At 52.3% G+C, this 18,390-nt stretch overlaps 1 protein-coding gene across 10 annotated transcripts in view; it reads right to left on the bottom strand.

Annotated features, from left to right (window-relative positions):
• Positions 1–237: 237 nt before the first annotated feature.
• The window catches only part of LOC309834828 (cardiac-enriched FHL2-interacting protein), a 61,751-nt gene continuing 43,598 nt past the window's right edge, over positions 238–18,390 (bottom strand). For 5 of the 10 annotated variants that reach the window (XM_082673955.1, XM_082673954.1, XM_082673950.1 and 2 more), the window contains exons 2-3: positions 9,586–9,688; positions 238–5,366 (exon numbers count right to left, since the gene is read on the bottom strand). In XM_082673955.1, the coding sequence (XP_082530081.1) occupies positions 935–5,236 (4,302 nt within the window). In that variant the 5' untranslated portion in view covers positions 5,237–5,366; positions 9,586–9,688 and the 3' untranslated portion in view covers positions 238–934. Of the gene's footprint in view, positions 5,367–9,585; positions 9,689–14,686; positions 14,930–18,390 lie in introns of all 10 variants that reach the window. The other 5 variants (XM_082673952.1, XM_082673949.1, XM_082673951.1 and 2 more) reach the window with 2 other exon arrangements.

Below are 18,390 nucleotides of genomic sequence, written 5' to 3'. Positions count from 1 at the left end.
TGGGTCCTGCTCATCTCTGCCACCCCAGCACTGGTGGAGAGCCTGGCCCGAGAAGGCTCGGACAGGTGTTAAAGGATCAAGCAGGGACTCTGGGACCGCGGTGGGTGTCGAGGCCACTCTGTTCAGAGTGGAGACCCTGGGTGGCTGCCAAGTCGTGATGGGAGGCCTGGAAGGCATGACACTTTACTCACAGACCCACCACTGCCCACAGAAGAAAGACAGGAGTCCACGGACAGAACCGCATCTGCAAACTTGTTTCACTTTTTACAAGGTGATCAGAAAATAGCCTTCAGAGGAAAGTTTCCTCAGTAAAGAAAACCCATTCTATTCAAATAAACATTTCTGCAAGATTGCCTTGGTTCAGCCCTCAGCCATTTACCCCCTAAGGTGAGCTGGAAAGGGCTGCTGTGTCTGAGCGAGGGTGGGGTGGCCACCGAGTGCCACACCTGACCTAGGAGGGGGTGTACTGGGCGGTCCGCTGGCCGGGCAGGGCTCAGCGCGGCGCAGTGCTTCTGGGGGGCCCTGGGGTTTGCTCACTGTGCGAGCCGACCCTTGAGGAGGAGTGGGTGGAATGCTGGCGGGGACAGCTTCTTAGGGAATCAGGCTGGACCCACCCTGGTGGCAGGGCCAGGGGAGAACAGGGAGCAGGCAGGGGAGGAGAAAAGAAGTGGAGCAGATCCTGGATCCAGGAGAAGGCTCAGAAGGGACTTGTTACGAGAGCAGAGCAGCACCCTCCCAGGGAGGGGAGCCCTGCGGAGTCCTGCAGGTCGGGTTTTCTGAGGATCCCCACTTCCTTTGAAACTTTAGGGATCTCAGATGGCTGAGTATGAGTTGGTGTGTGTGTGTGTGTGTGTGTGTGTGTGTGACTGTTCTGGGGGAGGGAGAAGTAAGCTCTTCTGGGTTTATCGGGGGGTGGGTTAGTCTGCTGTGATTCTCAAGAAATGCCTTCCATGGCAAAGTCCTCTAGGTCGTTAGTGGAGATGATATGCAGTCTTGGAGCATCTCCCACCTCCTCCCCTGGGCTCTGGGGGCGCCCCTCGGGGCACTGGCCTGCAGAGTGCTGGGTGGGGTCACTGGGAGGCTCAGAGGCCAGCTGCAGGCCAGCATCTTGGGCGCTCTGGGGCCTGGGGCCAGCTGCCTCGTTGGTGTGAGGGCGCTGCCTTAGGAAGGTGGGGGCAGAGAGCTGAGAGGAGCAGCGCAGGGGCATCAAGGCTGTCACAGGCAGGGGCCGGAAGCCCGGGTACAGCACGTAGGGAGCAGCAAGGGCATCTGGCGGGCTTGGCTCAGGGGAACCCCCCTCAGAGGATGGGATAGAGACCTTGACGTATTTGCCCGTCTCTGGGTCATAGAATGTTTTGATTTTCACCTGGAGCGGCAGATCGAAGACAAAGTACTCTCCAGATTGGGGATCTTGGAGGACCTTCTGGGTGGCAGGGTAAGGGGACAGGGGTGTAAGGGACTGGGAGCCCCCAGGCCGCCTCTGGATCGGCTCTGAGAAGGCAGACACTGAGTGGCGGCGCACGGGAGGGGGCAGGGAACGGACCACGGGGAACCTGGCTGGGGGCCTCTCTCCGGGGGACGGTGGCCTGCGCTCTGAGTCCTCGGGGTGCAGCTTTTCCTCCCGGCGTTCGCCATGCTTTTCCTGTGGCTGGTCGGTCTTTCTCCTCTTGCTTGCTAGCTTCTTGGCCCGCCGCAGGGCCTTCTCTGTTTTGGGTGGTACTGCTGGAGGCTTGCCAGCCGCCCTCTCCAGCTGAGAAGGAGGCTCTGGCTTCTCCAGGAGGCCAGCTGAGCTGGTGGTCACGTCCAACAAGAAGCCTCTTGGAGAAAGTGTCCTGAGGTCTTCTGCTGATGACTCCAGTTGGGGGTCGGAGCCGGGCTCCCACGTGAGGGCATGCGTCAGGTCCTCCCTCTGCGCCACCCTGCCAGGACGGGAGCTGGCCCAGGGGCTGCTGCGGGGAGGCTCCCCTGGCAGCAGGCTGGGCTCACTGGGGGCCTGGTAAGCATCATCGTAAATGCTGCTGGTGGCAGGGGAGCATGCACTGTTCTCTTCCAGGGAGCTGGCGCTGGGGGAAGCTGCTAGCTCACCAGGGACCAGTCTTCTCCCTGGGGGCTGTGCTCTGGGTGTAGACAAAAAGTGACTTTGGAAGCCCTGTGCCTGCTCTTCCCAGCGGGTTCCAAGCTTCTGTAGGGGTGGCTGGTCTTCCAGGTCGCCTTCTGGCAAAGCAATCGTGGGGATGCACGTTGGAGCATCCAGCTTCCCCTGGTCTATGGAACTGCTCTTGCCATTGCTGGCCACGACTTTATGTACGGCCTCTCGGGCTGGCTTCAACCCTTGGCCCTCTCCCGTGAGTGGAGGAAATGGGACATACCCCTTTGGGGCTGCCTGGGACGTCTCTGACCTGGCTGCACTGGGACCCCACCCGCGGTCCTCCATAGCCTCACAGGCCGCCCCCTTCAAGTGTGTGCCTTGCACGCTGGTGGGTGTCAGAGTGCTGGGCATTTCCCGGCTGTCGGGGGCACAAAGACCAGCATCCCTGCCCCAGCCTGGCCTCGGCAGTTCCTCCTCTTTGTGGCCAGTGCCCAGCAGGGAATCTGAGGACATGGATCTCAGGAGGGGCAGCATGATGGGTTTTATCACGGGGGTGGCCCTGAGGGTGTTGTCTTTAATTGCAAAGAGTATGTGCTTGTTTGAAGTGGAACATGGTGAAGGGGTTAGGTCTTTGGCATGTGAAAGAGCTGTATCCTTACTTCCTCCAATGCCAGTGCCTCTGAAATTAGCTTCCTCCCTCGACGCCTTCCCAGGGCTACCTTCTGGCAAACTTTCCTCTTCTCCTTGCAAGGATTCCCACTTGCTGTGCTCCTCCATGCATGCGTGCCCATTACTCAAGGTGCGGTATTGTAGTTCATCTTCCTCCATCACTTTCTCCTTCTCATCCTTCTGACTGTCGCCTACACTCACGTCATTCCTCCTTTCTTCCTGCTGGCTCTCGGCAAACCACGTCTTCTGCTGGTCCTCGAACGAGGCAAAGGACTGATCTGAAGAGCTGGTGCTGAATTTGCTCTTACTTTTGAGGCCTGGCATAAAATCAGACTGGCTGTCACTGTAAAACACATCTTCCTCCTCGGGAGAAAGGGGCCCTGGGGAGAATTTCTGGTTGAAGTTTGGATTCTGAAGCCTTGCCTCTCTCTCGGGTTCTGTATCTTGAGAGACGGATCTCAAGAATCCATTCTCTAGGCCGGAGGTCTTTGGGGTCTCCGCAGCCTTCCCTGCCTCAGGGTCTCCACTGCAAAGCTTCAGAGACAGATGTTTCCTGGGGCAGTGTTCCCTGGAGTCTGGACGCCAGCTGGGCCTGGCAGCCCCCATCTCCGATTCTCCACTGGCATCGTCCTTCTCATAGCTGTTCCTGTCGCCGGCCTCGCCATTGACACAGAAGGGCGCTTTGGCGTTAGGTGATGGCGAGGTGAGAGTTAGGTAGTTGTCTGCAGAGGCTGCACCGGGGTCAGCTTTGGGGTCCTTCTGCGTACTGATGAGTGACACAGGAGGGGCATCAGCTGGTGTCTCCTTAGAAAGCTCATCTGGAGGGCCTTCCTCGAGCCCGTTGGGAAGGAGGCCGCCGTTGCTCAGGGATTCTTGCTTGCCTCTGGTTTTCTCATCAGGGCCTTTCAAGAGGGGTGAGGGACTGTACGTGCTCTTCACACACTTCCGCACATCTTTGAGGTTGAACAGCAGGCTGGGGGCTTTGGATTTGTAACTGTCCCAGGACTGACATTCACCGGGCTCCTTCTCTTGGTATCCGTTTAGCTGTCCTGTGGGTGATGGGGTTACCTCTGCTGGCTGGCTGTTGGAGGACTCCAGCACGTGCTTGTTGGGTATGACAGGGGTCAGGAGCTTACTGATGTTGAAAGGAGGGTCGTAATGCTCGTGGGGGTCCACAGGCGTGTCGAGGGCATCCTTTTCTGGAAACTGCCCCTGGGGATTGTGCTTTGTGTACAAGGCTGGGCCTCTCCAGCTGGTCTGCTGCTTCTCTTCTGAAGCATCTTGCAGACTTTCTTTACCTCCCTTCCCAGACTTTGGTTTCCTCCAGGGGGCGTGGGTCGGTTTCAATGGAGGCTCAGGCTGTGAGCTGGAAGCTTTTCCCTCCGTAGCAAATCCCTGGGCTCCCAGATCCCTAGATCCCCCGGTTCCAGATGTGGAGCGAGTCCCTGCGGCCAGCCTGTTCTCTTCCTGACCGCAGCCGGCCCGGAGGTGGCAGGGCGAGGCTTTGTGCTCGGAGGCCGGGGGCTCTCTTAACAAGGGCGTGTCCTCGTAACGCTTGGGAGCCTTGCTTTCTGTGACGGTGTCAGCAGCATCCTTCCTCTCAGGCAGCCTGGGTTGGTGGGCGTTCCATGACTCAAAAGCACTGTTTTCACTGTGAAGAAAGGTCCCTTTGCGAGCCCACTCCTGGCCCCTTCCAGTCTCGCTGGTGGCTGCCCTGGGGGCCGGAGAGGGGAACTTTGACTCAAATGAGTTGGCTGCGTTTTCGGGCGTTGGGAGGAAGCTGTTGGGGCCGTGACAGGCCATTTCAGGATTCTTGGGGGACTCCTGCTGCCCGTGCTTCCTGCCAGGCTGGTGGCTAGTCTTATGGGTGCTGGAGACTTCAGCAGGCACCCTCCTGACCGTCAAAACGGCAGAATCGAAGCAGAAGTTGACACCGCTTTCTGGAAGAGGAGCAAATTTGGGGGGGTTTTTGAGAGCTGGAGGCTTGCTGGTAGGAGGTCTGCTGTCACAACGTTGGCTTTCAGTCCTGTCGAAAGATTTAATCAGTGACGACACTTTGGAAACAGGCTTGTTGCTGCTCCTCAGGCCGGAAACGGGCACTTCCAGTCTCCTCTGGGCTGGTGTCAGTGGGGGGCTACTCTTGGGATACTTCTCCTCCCCTTGAACGTACTTGGGCAGCTGTTGGAACGTGGCCGCCCAGCCGGCATGCTCCGTGCCTTGGGATGGTAACTGGCTCCAAATGCCGCTTTTCCGATGGGTATGGCTCACCGTTCTCTGGTGAAAATTCCCGAACACTTGGCGAGTGATATCCGGGGACAGGGCCAGGTCGGAGTCATGGAAGGACGCGTCCTCTGAGATGCACAGGCTCCGGAACGCCCGGTCTGTGAGGCTGCTCACCTCCCTGTCTGCATCGTCCAGCACGCTGCCAATGCTCGAGGAGTCGCTGAAGCCGTCCGTGCACTTCTTACTCCCCTGCATCCTCTGCGTCCCTGTCAGTCAGTGGGCACCTCTGGGTGATGATTTAGGAAGGGTTGGATGCAGCCCTCTCCCCACAAAACTGGAGCTTCCCGATGACCAGATGCAATTACAAAGTGGGAATTTTTTTTCTCTGCAAAAGGAAAAAGTGCAGGGTGTGAATATGATATTCAACTTAGCGGCTCCATATAAGCATGACATGCCGGTCTGGATGGTCGATCTTACGTGTCAACCTGGCTGGGCCATTGTGCCCAGTTTTTGGTCAAATGTCAGTAAAGCGGGTTACTCTCCACAGCGTGGGTGGGCCTCGTCCACAAGGCTGAGATCCCCCGAGCAAGAGGCAATTCTACCTCCAGTCTTTGTACTGGAGCTGCAACTTCAACTCCCCCTTGGGTGTCCAGCCTGCTGGCCTGCCCTGAAGATATTAGACTTGCCAGTCCCACTGTTACATGAGCCGGTTCCTTACAACAAATCTCTTTCTTCCTCTGTGTATATGTACATACATCCTATTGGTTCCGTTCCTCTGGAGAACCCTGACTAATACAGTGCCTAAGGTCCAGACGTGTCATTTTTACATAGTGAACTTCCCTGGCATTCCACAGGGTGTTCCCTCCTCACTCTCTCTCACAGGGCCTGGTTTATTTTCTTTGGGGTACTGAGCACAATCTAAAACTAAATGTATTTCTTTGTTGCTTATCCCCTCCTTAGGCTGTAAGAACCCGGAGCTCAGGAGCCACTAGGCTGTCTGCTTGCTGACTGCCCTTGTCCCAGAGCCACCCCAAGAGGGCACAGTCCCCCAGAGCCTGCCTCACCAGGGATCCTTCACTCTCTGACTTGCCCTTGGGTGTGGCCAGTGGGAGGTGCTGGTGGGAGCTTGGATCAAGGGGGATCCAGCCGTCCTGGCATTTCTGTCCCCCTACTTCCTGCTTCTGACTGTGGAGTGGGGTCCTGGCAACACTACAGTCCTCTCTAACTACAGCCCCTCCCCTGGGCTCTGACTCACTAGGCCCTGCAACACTGCTGCCCTTGTCCCCTGGGGCTGCCGGAAGAGTGGCTGTCACTTCCTCAGTGACTTCACATCCTGGGGTCTCCCTAATTCTGCCTACACCTCTGTGATAGTCCCTTCATTGCGTTCTTTTCTTCTTTTTTTTAAAAATTGTGGTGAAATACACATGACATAAAATTTACTATCTTAACCATTTTACCTGTACAGTTCAGTAGTATTAAGTGCATTCATCTTGCAAAACTGAACTCTGTATCCATTAAACAACAACTCCCCATTCTCTCCTCCCCAAGCCCCTAGAAATCACCATTCTACTTTCTGCCTCTATGAATTTGACTATTCTAGGTACCTCATATGAGGGGAATCAATGTTTGTCTTTTCGTGACTGGTTTATTCTCTTAGCACAATGTCCTCAAGGATCATCCATGCTGCGACATGTGTCAGAATTTCCCTCCTTTTTAAGGCTGAACAGTATTGCATTGTATGTATACACCATATTTTGTTTATTCATTCATCTGTCAGTGGACACTTAGGCTGCTTCTACCCTTTGGCTGTTGTGAATAATGCTGCTATGAACATGGGTGTCCAAATATCTGTTCAAGACCCTGCTTTCAATTCCTTTGGGCACATACCCAGAGATGGAATTGCTGGATCATATGGTAGTTCTATTTTTAATTTTTTGAGGCGTTGCCACAGTGTTTTCCTCATTGTCTGTTCCATTTTACACACCTGCCAACCATGCACAGAATTCCAATTTCTGCTCTTTTTGTTTTGATAGTAGCCATCCTAATAGGTATGAGGTGGTTCATTGCATTGCCTTCTGGATTCTGTCTAAGGATGTTACTTCCTGCTGGGACCCTGATTACTACCATTGGGTACACGCCTCCAATGCCTAGAACAGGCCTGGCCAGGGCAGGGGATGAACACATGAGTACCTGAAAAGTTAGATAAAAGAACAAGTATAGATCCTAGAGTGGGCTCAAGTTGGGGGCGTTTGGCACAGTGAACATTCTAGCAGCTGACTGATGCAACACTGTCACACAGTGGCCCCATTCAGGCACATCAGCAGAGGAAACTGGCAAGCCCGTACGCTCCCCTCCTTGCCTGGCTGGCCTGAGCAGTAAGCTTAGGGGCCTGAACAAGGCTGTAAGGGGTGGAAGATGAACACGTGCCACCAGGGTGGTAGGGCCTGCACGGCAGGGGTCCTGATCATATCCTGGCTCCTCATAGAGGGTCGCCCACCAGGTGTCCCACAGGGCCTGATGTGCTAGCACTGCTGTGTTTTGGTCCCGGAGGCCAGCCTTCCTTGGGATTTTCTGTTTCCTGTCTCTTGACCACAGCACTCCGGTGGGTTTCTGATGCTGATTCATTGGGAGGCTGACTCATCTTTATGAATGAAAGGGCTGAGTTGGGGCTGCCAGAGCAAGCAAAGGACCCCAAGTTCTAGTAAACTGGATGAGCTGATGAGGCACCACTGACGGCCCTGGGAAAGCCTGTATTTACATACTCCTCAGCCCTGCCTTGAGAATCGAGCCACTTGCCCCCAGAAAGCACAGTAGGTGCCTTTTAGAAGGCGCCTGAAAGGGGAGAGCATCCGCCCTGCCCCTGCTCCTGGCCAGCCTCGCCCCTGTCCCCACCCCCTTCTCTCTCTTCTACTTCCTCTCAAAAAACTGCAGAAGCTGAATGCTCATGGTCTTAGACTCCCACACAGCTAGTTCTGGCCACAGGGGTGGAAGCATTCCGACGACTGGGGAAACTCTTGCCTTTCTGATCAAGGGAATGGTCCCCATTGTCTCCGTTCTCTTGGTGCCCTTTTTCTCACTTCAGTACAGATCGTGGAGCCTGAAACTGTGTTTGTTTGCTAGTGCTGTTGTAACAAAGTACCACAGACTGATGGCTTAAACTACAGAAATTCGTTATCTTACAGTTCTGGAGGCTGGGGTTCCCAGATCAAAGTGTGGGCAGGGTTGGTTCTTTCTGAGGACAGAGGCAGACCCGTGAGGGACGGGTCTATTCCAGGCCTCCCTCCTTGGCTTGCAGGTGGCTGCCTTCTTCCCGTGTATCTTCATGTTGCCTTTCCTCTGTGTATCAGGACACCAGCCCTATTGGGTTAGAACTCACTCTAATGACTTAATCTTAACTACTTAAATCTGCAATGACTCTGTTTCCAAATAAATCACATTCTGAGGTCATGAGGGGTTAGGACTTCAATATATGAATTTGGGTGGGATACCATTCAACTCATAACACTGAGGCATCCATTTTGCAACTCTGAGGGACAAACGATGATGACTCAAGGCCAATTTGCTGAGGATGGCCTGGTGGACAGAGGAACATTCCTGAGTCCTTGTGGCCCTGCTGGGCTGTGAGCCTGGACCAGAATCATCCCCCGTCTGGAATCTGTGTTATTGGGCTGAATTGGGGGCCCTCTGTGACTCTGGACATTTTAAGTCAAGTTTTCTGTTCTTGAGGTCTTACCGATACAGTCAGGGAGTCTTCTGACTCCCTGGTGTCCCGAATGCTGGGGTTTTGACCTCGGCAATGACTGAACTCAGTAACACTGGGGTTTCTCTACTTCCACGTTAAGATGGAAATAGCGTCCTTAGAGAAATAATTAGAATCTTAGAGTTAAGTAAACACCCCCAGTCAATTAAATACCACCTACTATTAGCAGACACTTGTTAGTTTTTAAACACTCTGCTTCCATCCCTTCCTTCAAGTAAGAACACTTGGTACCTCTTGGGGAATTTCCTCTCCCCTTGGCGTTCAGTCTCAGTGGGGCTGAAAGTCAAGGAGCCTGCAGAGACCTCTCAGGGCCAAGTGCAGACGTGAGACCCAGGCCAGCCCACTGGACTGTTTCTCCTGGAGTGACGCAAGGAGGGAGTCTGCTTTCCAGCAGCAGCAGGCACCCTGTTTGTCCTTTCCCAGCCTGGAGCTTCAGCCCTCACCTTGAGTCCACGAGGGTTCCCCTTTCCTCGTAATACGTATCCTTTCCTGCTTCACTTGTCCAGTTTTTGTTTCTGTTGCATGTGACCAAAAAACCCAACCTGATCTTGGGCTCGTGTCATACTTCCAAACAGTAACAAAAGATGGTCACTGATGTTTGGAGTATTCAGAAGATAGCCACATTGCTTCTGCCTCAGGAAAAAGAGAGACCTCCCTCTTGCTAACTTCATTCAGATAATTTCTTCCATTCTGACTTGATTTACCTGGGTTCAGATGGGACGATATAAAGTTGGCTTCATTCCCCCACTCCCATCCCCTAGTCTCCTGATACCCAATGGAAGCTTCAGCAGAGTAGCCCAAACCGAAGGTTTTTCCAGGGGCCGACTCTTGAGTGGATACATACCTGTTACAGGAGTGGGGGTAGTGGGTGCCTGCTTTCCTGGGTTTTAGGATCTGTAGTTTTAAAACTTCTTGTCATGATTACATTCGCTGTCATTGCTGCCCATCTAGAAAGAAGAAGAAAAATAATTTCATTAGAACCCTAAGGACCAAAAGGCCAAGCATGAGTTCAGTACAAAAGCTATCTTTAAATGTCAGTAATACAATTGGCTTTCAAATTTTCTTTTTTTTGGCTCTCATACTTGAACTCAACAAAATTCCAAACGCAGGCATTTTGGGGGAAACCAAGATAGATTTATATCCCTTCCAATATTCATTAATTTGTCTCTGGTCCAAGAAATCTTTAGGAACCTGTTTTAAGTCTTTGGGATTTCTAAAATGAATGGCCCAGCTGTGAATCATTTTTTGCTAGTCAAATTGGACCAAAGGCCCTTTTCCCATGTGAATTAATAATGCAGGTTTTGCAGCAAAGAGAACTAGAGTGGGCTGAACTTGAATCCACTCGGCAGGCAGTACTGTTCAATTTACTGTTGGCAGGAGGTTTGAGCATCTATTTTGACAGCTAAAAGAACCAAAAAGCTGCCCAAGAGAATTTTAAGAGTGCTCAGAATGAAGTGTGAAGTAATTAAAATAAATCCACTATGCAAATTATAAATGCAGACCATTGGGGTTTCCAGAAGACTGTCCTCATGTTGTAACTCCTGGATATTAATCCAGTCCATGGTGGTTTATTAGTAATATTAACAATCATAATAACTCAGATTTGTGGAGTGCAACTTTGTGTTGCTCACTATCCGGTTAGCCCCGTCCCTGGCCCTCGAGGCTGTCCTTTGTGTCCCCACCGCACGCTGGGTTCACCTTTTCCATAGCTCATGCCGTATTGCCACACATTATAACCCATGTGTCTCAGGAATTGATGATTGCTGCATTCTCTCCTCAATTAGAAAGAAAATTCCACGAGTCCAGGAAGGGAGTCTTATTTGCCCTTGTTTACTGAACACACCAACACAGAAGCCGAATAAACGTTCGTGGCAATGCTCTGAATTGGGTGTCTTCATCCAGAATTTTAATGGAGGGCAGACAGGCACAGAAAAGAAGGAGCAAAAAAGATGGAGAAGTTCTACTGAGAAGGACCCCTGGTCTTGGGTTTTAAGACGATCTGGGAAATTCAGATTTGTGTCACTAACTAGAAAGCCCATTGCAGCACCACCGGGGTACAATTTAGGGATGAGGATGAAATCACTTCATGTCACACGTGGATGAGACAGAGATGCAGAAGGACATGGTGCATTTATTTCGTGGACATTTAGGGAGCCCATCACTCTGTGCTGGGGGTCACGGACTCACTGTCATTGCTGCTGAAACACGTTCTCCAGAGGCCAGCACAAACCACCCTGCTCCCTGCTTTGGGCTGTTTGACGGAAGCCAACCCGAATTGCTGAAAAGTCTGGCTCATAAGAGCACTTTTCAGGTGAAAGGGTGCAGTTCCCCTCAGGTAACATGAGTGAGGGAGAATGGCATATCGTTGAATCGTGCTATAAAGAAGGTCTTGGCATCTGCCCTGATGAATATATAGAAATGAGAATGAATATTTATTCATGGCACGGTAAGATCCTATTGATGTCTATGGCCTTTAGAATCAGTTTGCTCTCTTAAATGCTTCCTGACTCCTCACGCCCATTATTTCCTTGACTCATTTAGTCTGCCTTTAGTTTCCCCTCCCCCAGTGGATCGCCCAACGGGTAAAGTTGTTTCTCATCTGACTTAACTTCTAAGCTTCAATCAAGACCGTTGGCCACTATCTTCCTGGGAAGCTCTCCCACCTTCATTTGTGGGACTCACACACTTTCCATCTCCCTGCCCGGCCTAACGGTTCATCTCTTATCTTCCTCTCCTGGATGGTTGGATTTCCTCTGCGCCAGGCCCTGGGGCTTCTTCTCTTCTCCCTTGTTAGTCTCGCTGGGCGATTTTACCCACACCCAGCGTCGCCAGGAGCAGACACACACTGACGGCATGTCCAGGCCAGGCAGCTTGTCTGGGCTCCAGCCTCTGTTTCCATCTGCCCCCGGACAGCTCCACAAAACCACACATTTAAAATGGAATCCGTGACCTTTCCACAAGCCAGTTCTTCCTCTGAGGATCCCAGAAATCTGAGTCACCTGTGACCGCTGCCTCTCCCTCCTCCATGCCTCCCCTAAACTGATCCATGTCCACGTCCCACGAGTCTCATCTTTGAAAGGTCTCTTGCCGCCCCCTGCACATTGATCTTAATCTCCACGGCCACTGCGTGGCCCCAGCTGCTGTCATGTCTACCTCGGGCTACCGCAGGAGCCCATAGTCATTCTCTGCACTATACCCAGAAGCAGCTTTTAAAAACCAAATCTGTTCATGTCAACCTCTTGCTTAGAATCCCTCAATGGCTTTCCAGTTTGAAAGAATGACAATCAATCTCTCTTAACAAAGCCTCCCTTTTCATCCTCATCTTGGACTATTTTTCCCCTCATGCTTGGCTTTCCAGCTACCCTGGACTTTTACCAGCTTCTTCAATATGCCGTGCTACCTTCTGCCTCAGGGCTTTTGCACATATTTTTCTCTCTGCCTGGAGTTCTTTAATTCTACCTTTCTCCTGTTACCTGCTTAACTCCTATGTATACTTCAGAACCCACTTCACATGCCCCTTCAATAAGGCAGCTTCCTCACGTTGTTTTAAATATCTCTGCTACCTGCTTTTATAGCCCACTATACTCCTCTCCTTTGAAGTACTTATTATAATTGTAATTAAGTATTTAACTGGGTGATTATTGTTGAATTCTTATCTCTCCTGACAGCCTGGGTGCTTCACTGTGGCAGGGTCCGTGTCTGTCTGGCTCTCCAGGCTATCTCCTCTTGTGGCATAGTGCACAGCACAAGAAATATCTGTTTAAAAGTGAGCAAATCCCTCCACCTCTGTCATGATGTTATTCGCACTATTGACTGGCTTAGTGGGACTGAACTGAAAGTCAGTTATAATCCAGTAGTTCCAGAATTATCATACATTTCAAATTACTGAATTTGAATCCAGGTGGATTTAATTTCCTTTTTGATTCCTAGCCCTAAAACATATAAAATCTGCCTGTGATGGAAGGAGGAAGCAGGCAGAGCAGTTATCCTTAGAGCCAGCTCACAGGATGGCGGAAGGTGTTCACTCACACCATGGCGTGTGCCAGTTAAGTTAGGGTTGAGTTTCAGGGTGAATATAGCATCTACATCAGGGAGAAATACGTGACTTCATGACTTTGCCATTTTCCTGTTTGTCTCTCTAACGGCACTCAGTGTTCCAAGCTGGGGAATGATTTTGAATCTCTCTGGAGGGCTAGCGTCCAGAAAATAATTGTTGTGTACGTTAACTGGGGTGTTGGTTACAGCCACATTGCAAATGGCCATTAACTGATACGATACCTAAATTATAGGTGTCAGCAGGTGAAGTGTTGGCATCTGCTCTGTGTTGTACAGGCAACCCTGGAGGCTCAACAGCCCCTCTGAGAACTGGTCTTTCAACACTCCATCCACAGATGCTGGATGCTGGGCACAGGTTCTGCAAAGCACTAGAGCGCACAAGGGGAAATGGGGTCCCCAACAGGAATGAATGGACAAGGTTTTCCAGTTCAGCCATCAGGGAGGGGCCAAAGGCTCTGGTGGCACAACCGTAGTGAAGACATGCTTGGGGAAAACTGGGGGCGTGTATGTGCCCCAGTAGCCAGAGGCTGGGAGGATTACCCTTGAGGATGTGTTTTGTCTTCTCCTCATTGCCAGGGTCATCTTTTTGTTTTAGAATATGTCAAACAAACCAAATCTGAGGGAGCACCCCCATGAGTCAGCCTTTTGTCACCATGAGAAATGAAATAGCCTTTGCACGGTCATTACAAATTCGGACTCTTCCAAAACGTTTTCTCACATGGTGCCTTTTTCCATGTCATCCTGCACAATGCTGTTGAATTATCATGGACTGGAATAGGCTGCTTTGTGTAGAGATTTTTCTCTCTCTCTTCTGATCCCTTGCGTATGGCTGTGCATGACCCTCAAGGCTTTCTCGGCGGGGAAGCTGGAAGTCTCCCCATACCCCGTTCCCGCCAGGCGTGCGGTGCCCTGGATGAGGGACCTGCAGGCCAAGGTGGGCCCTGGCTTGCCTCCTTGGAGCGGCAGTCTCTCTGCGTGGAATGTTTCTCTTTGTTCCCAGGTCACCAGCTTCTGACCACTTCCTCCTCTGTTCTCCTATTCCTTATAGAGTTCTAAAAAAATCACTTGCGCTGCTTTATTCCACTTTATCTGCTATGAATCCATCTTTCCAAGAAGGCTTTGAGCTCCTTGAGGTTCCCGGCCTGGTTCATCTCTGACTGACAGGATGCCTGGGGCATGGTGGCCACTGGTCAAAGCTTTCAACTGCCATTGCTGAGTACGCTTCTTGGGCCACAAGGATGTGATGACAGAGGTTTGCTGCGAGTGTGTGGTGTGGGAATGCAGGACCCAAAGTTCTGCTGCCTCACGTTCTCCTTGTCTCCCACGGGACTCCTGGCTGGCAGCCAGCCCAGGCCCAACAGGTCAAGCAACACAACCTTTGCCGGCCTGCCCCAGGCTGTGAGGACAGGAAGTGGCCAGGGGACCCTGATCCAGATTGCCACACACAGCCACTCATCTGAGCCCCGGGGCTGAGGAAGCGTGATGGGCCCACAGAACCAGAGCCCTGACTGGTGCCCCAGGCAGGCCCCAGTTCCTTATTCCTCTATGCAGCTGTGCACCATCACCTTCAGTTCTGAGACAAGATAATGGAGCCTCAGAATGTTTCATGTCACACAGCTGCTGAGTGACAGAGCTGGGCTGGGGACCCCGGCCCGGGTGGTCCTGGAGTCAGGGCACAGCAAGGGAGGTAGCGGTTGGTGGTCTGGCATGGCTGGGTTGCCAGATTGAGTAAATTAAAAAACAGGACACTTAGGGAAATACGAGTTTCAGATAGAACAATGAACATTGTTTTAGTATACGTATGTCCCATATTTGGGCTATACTTTGTATTAGTCAAATTTCTCTATCAAATTAATCATCCCATACTTATACTAAAAATAGGTACTCACTGTTTATCTGAACTTCAAATTGCACTGGAAATCTTGTCTTTTATCCGGCAAGCTGAGGTCCTCACCAAATTTTAGGACCCAAAGTGGATCACAGTCAGAGGAAGCCAACCAGCAAGTCCATCCTGGGATGACTCATATCTGCACGTTACCCTGCGGTTCAAGACACACGCTGGGATCCGTTATCTTGTTTGATTCTCATGACCCTTATGGGATGGGTTCAACAGGTCTTATTGTCACCATTTTCTAGGTGGAGAAAAAAAGGCACAGAGAGGTGCAGAACATTGCTCAGTGTCACACAGCATGTAGAAAAGAGAACTGGGGCTGGGATTCAGCTCGGGTCCACTGCTTGACCACCCCACACTCTCTCCAGGATGAAACCCTCACCCCTCTGGTCCTTGGGTTCAGGCACAGAAGGGTGTGTCCTGGGCTCCTGGGCTGGGGCTCAAGGGAGAATTGACGATTGACGGAGAAAAGGAGGGTTTATCATTCTATTCACCTCCCAAGAATCTTCTCAGCTCAGCTTTTTCACGACAACCAAAGGAGTAGAACTAACAATGCAACAGGGCAGCACAGGGTCCCTCCCGTCTGGGGAGGCTCAGGTGGCCAGTCCTTGCTCAGCTGGGAGGGATGCTCTCCGGCTGCTAAGCAGGCCCCTCCTTTCTCCTCGCATCCCTGCCCGTCTTTGCACAGGAAGCTGTTGAGATTTGCTTTGTTGCCGGGTTTGACCACTTGCCTGTAGTGTGGTTTTTGAGCTCTAGCTCTTTGGGTAGATTTAATTACCTTAATTGAATGGTGTTTTCACTTTTCAGTAAAGGCGAAGCAGGAAGCTGGCGGAGATGACAGGGGTTGGCTTTATCACACCCAGAAGGCCCTGACAAATTGGAACTGATTCTTCCCCTCCTCTTTCTGGGTGTTTTTTTGAGACATTGACTTGGGGTTGCCTTGAGGAGCGGTTTGGTGCAGTGAAACCAAACACAGCCGGCTTGTTCCAGCCTGTGAACGCACACACGTTGTACGCACAACTTCTGCCACCCACCCCACACCGGGCAGGTGCCTTGCTCTGGACGTGTGCCCTGCTGGTCCGTCTTGGGCCAAGCTCTTGACCTCTTTGTGCAATTCCCAACAGCCTTCCCGCTTGCTGTTTCAGAGGGAACGTCTTTGTCTATGTCCTACATTTTACATGGCAAAATCAACTTCCTCAGTTGGAGATGGGCACAGACTCGTGTCAAGTGTCCAGGGCCACTGCGGCATGTGCCTGTCCTCCTTCATTCCTTGCTAACACTTAACACCTTATGGCTGGGAAACTGGAGCTACCTGGGCAGCTTGTCCCTTATAGAGTGCTGGAGTTGGGATCACACCTGTCCTTGGCCCCAGGACCCCACTGTCCGGCCCGTGATGATTCCTTCCCAGCTCTCTCCCAATGCAATGATCGCTCTGTCCTTGTAACTCCTTTGGACTTTTGGAAATCAGAAATTTCAAGTTCATTTATATTCTAATAGAGGTAAACGTGGGCTCTCAGAAGCTACGCTTGAAGCTCTTTTATGCATCCATCCACTCAACAACTGTTCACTACTACGTGCCATCCCGTTCTAGTGCTGGAGACACAGCCGAGGCAGGGCTGACCTGGGCCTTCTCCCTGTGGAACTGGAATGAACTGAGGGATGGCATTGGGCCACACTCATATTGTCTTAGACAGGTTTCCACTGTCTAAGTGGTAGTGCCTCTTACACACGTAAAACGCACCTTTGTGCACAGGTCATCACACATCTGGTTTGGCCATTTTGGCTCCACTGGTCTGGCTCTTGGCACCCCAGGGTGGGGGGTTCTGCTTGCATCCTGGCTTGGCTTCGCTTAAACGGCCCCAACCTATGGGCTAGACTGGGCAAGGCAAGAGTTCTCAGATGGACCCCGAGGCTTCCACGCACTGGGAGAGGACAAGGCCGCCTTCATCCAACCCCAGGAACGTGGTCGGTTAGCACAGGGGGCCCCGGCAGCAGCGCTGGCTTGGCATGTGTCTGAATCCCCCCTGAATCACATCACGTGTACAGGGGGCCTCAAAACCCTGCAGCATGTAGGAGTCCAGGACATCCCAGGGATGGGGCTGAAGAAATCAACTTGCCTGGGCTTGCCAGGCTCACAGAGCTGGCTGTGAGCTGTAGCTGCAGCTGCTGTTGGTGTTCTGCTGCCCTTGGGAGAGAGCTCGGGGGCAGAGATGCTTTCTCTCTGGAGCTCAGCCCAGCCTGACTCCCACTTCCTGCCTGGGTCCCTGGTCCACTGTGTCTGGATGGGATGTTTCCTCAGGAGTCTCTGAGCATTGCCCAGATCTGGGGCTGTGTCTGGAATTAGAGGCCAGGGAGCCTGGCACAAGGAAGGTTGGACCTAACCCAACCAGCGCTCCCCAGGACAGGAAGATGCCAGCACCTGGCATCACATACTCGGGGGGGACCAAGTTGCGGGAGGAAAGCAGAGAAGCAAGGCATGGAGGCAAGGAGAGGAGGAGAGGGATGAAGCGATGGGCTGGGCTCCAGGACCCAGCAACTTGCTTCTTCTGGGTCCCGTTCCTGTTTCATAATTGTGTGACCAGGGGGACAGAACAGTGTTTTGCTCTCTGGGGCCAAAGCCCTGCTTTGCAGCACTGACCGATTTCCATGGCTGATTTCCGTTATGACCCGGCGTCCGAAGCAGGGTTGGGATGAGGCATGCACATGAGCTCCTGGAGCCTCAGAATCCTGCAGGCTCCCATCGAACTTGCAGTTGCTTCTCTAAGGATCCTTGGGCGAGGGTCTCACTCCACAAAAGCTAACAGCAGCACTGTTTCTGACCATTTCTGATGGCTGGGCATTGCTGAAGATCACTCCTTAAAAGCTCCTGGTGGCCAGACGGGCTGGACTTGGTCAATGCCGTCTCTGGACACTCCCTTCCACCGGAAGGAGCTCAGGCCCAACACTGCCCAGATTCTTAGCACTGCTCCACTGGGAGCTCTCTGCAGATGCTGGGGGACCAGCCTCAGGGGCCAGATGCCCCCCTGGACAAGGGGCACTGGATCCTCTTGTGGGCTTAGAGGTGCCCCGATTTCCTTTTATAAGAGCATCTATGCTGCCATCAAAGGTAAGATTGGAGCAGAAGAGATCCGACCACCAAGAGCTCTGCCCTCACCTCCCTCGTGCCTTCCTGGAGCTGGAGTGAGTGCCGGTCATAGGGAAGTTGACGGAGAGGTGAAAGGCTGGGAAATGAGAAGGGGCCAAACTGGAAGAAATGGTTTCGTTGTTCAGCCCTATGACCTTTCGGCCTCCTTGTTAGACACAACCCAAAGTCCACACCACTGCCAGGCCAGGCCAGGGCAGCTGCCAGAAGGGGGACATGCAGCTCTTTCAGAAACACAGGGGCCATTGAAATGATGAGTGCACTGGGATCCGGGCCAGGTCCCAGTGCTACACTGCGTTCGCTGAGTACGAACTTGGCTAACTTACAGCAAGTCTGTGAGCCTCAGTTTTCTCATCTGTAAAATGGAGCTAAAGATCTGCTCCTGTGTATTAATGACAGGGCTTCTCAGCCTCGGCACCACTGACTCTGCCACGGCCCCCAGTGCAAAATCACCGCTGGCTGGGAACTGCTTTACAGAAGCAAGGAGAGAGTCTCTGGAGCATCCTTTGCTTGTTCATTCACTCATTCATCCATCCCTTCCACCTTTCCCAGGAACATCC

The sequence above is a fragment of the Grampus griseus genome (assembly GCF_964374135.1).
Source record: "Grampus griseus genome assembly, chromosome: 16".
Taxonomy (NCBI): Eukaryota; Metazoa; Chordata; class Mammalia; order Artiodactyla; family Delphinidae; genus Grampus; species Grampus griseus.
The sequence above is the reverse complement of the archived record's forward strand: the minus strand, read 5'-3'. Positions and strand labels throughout refer to the sequence as shown.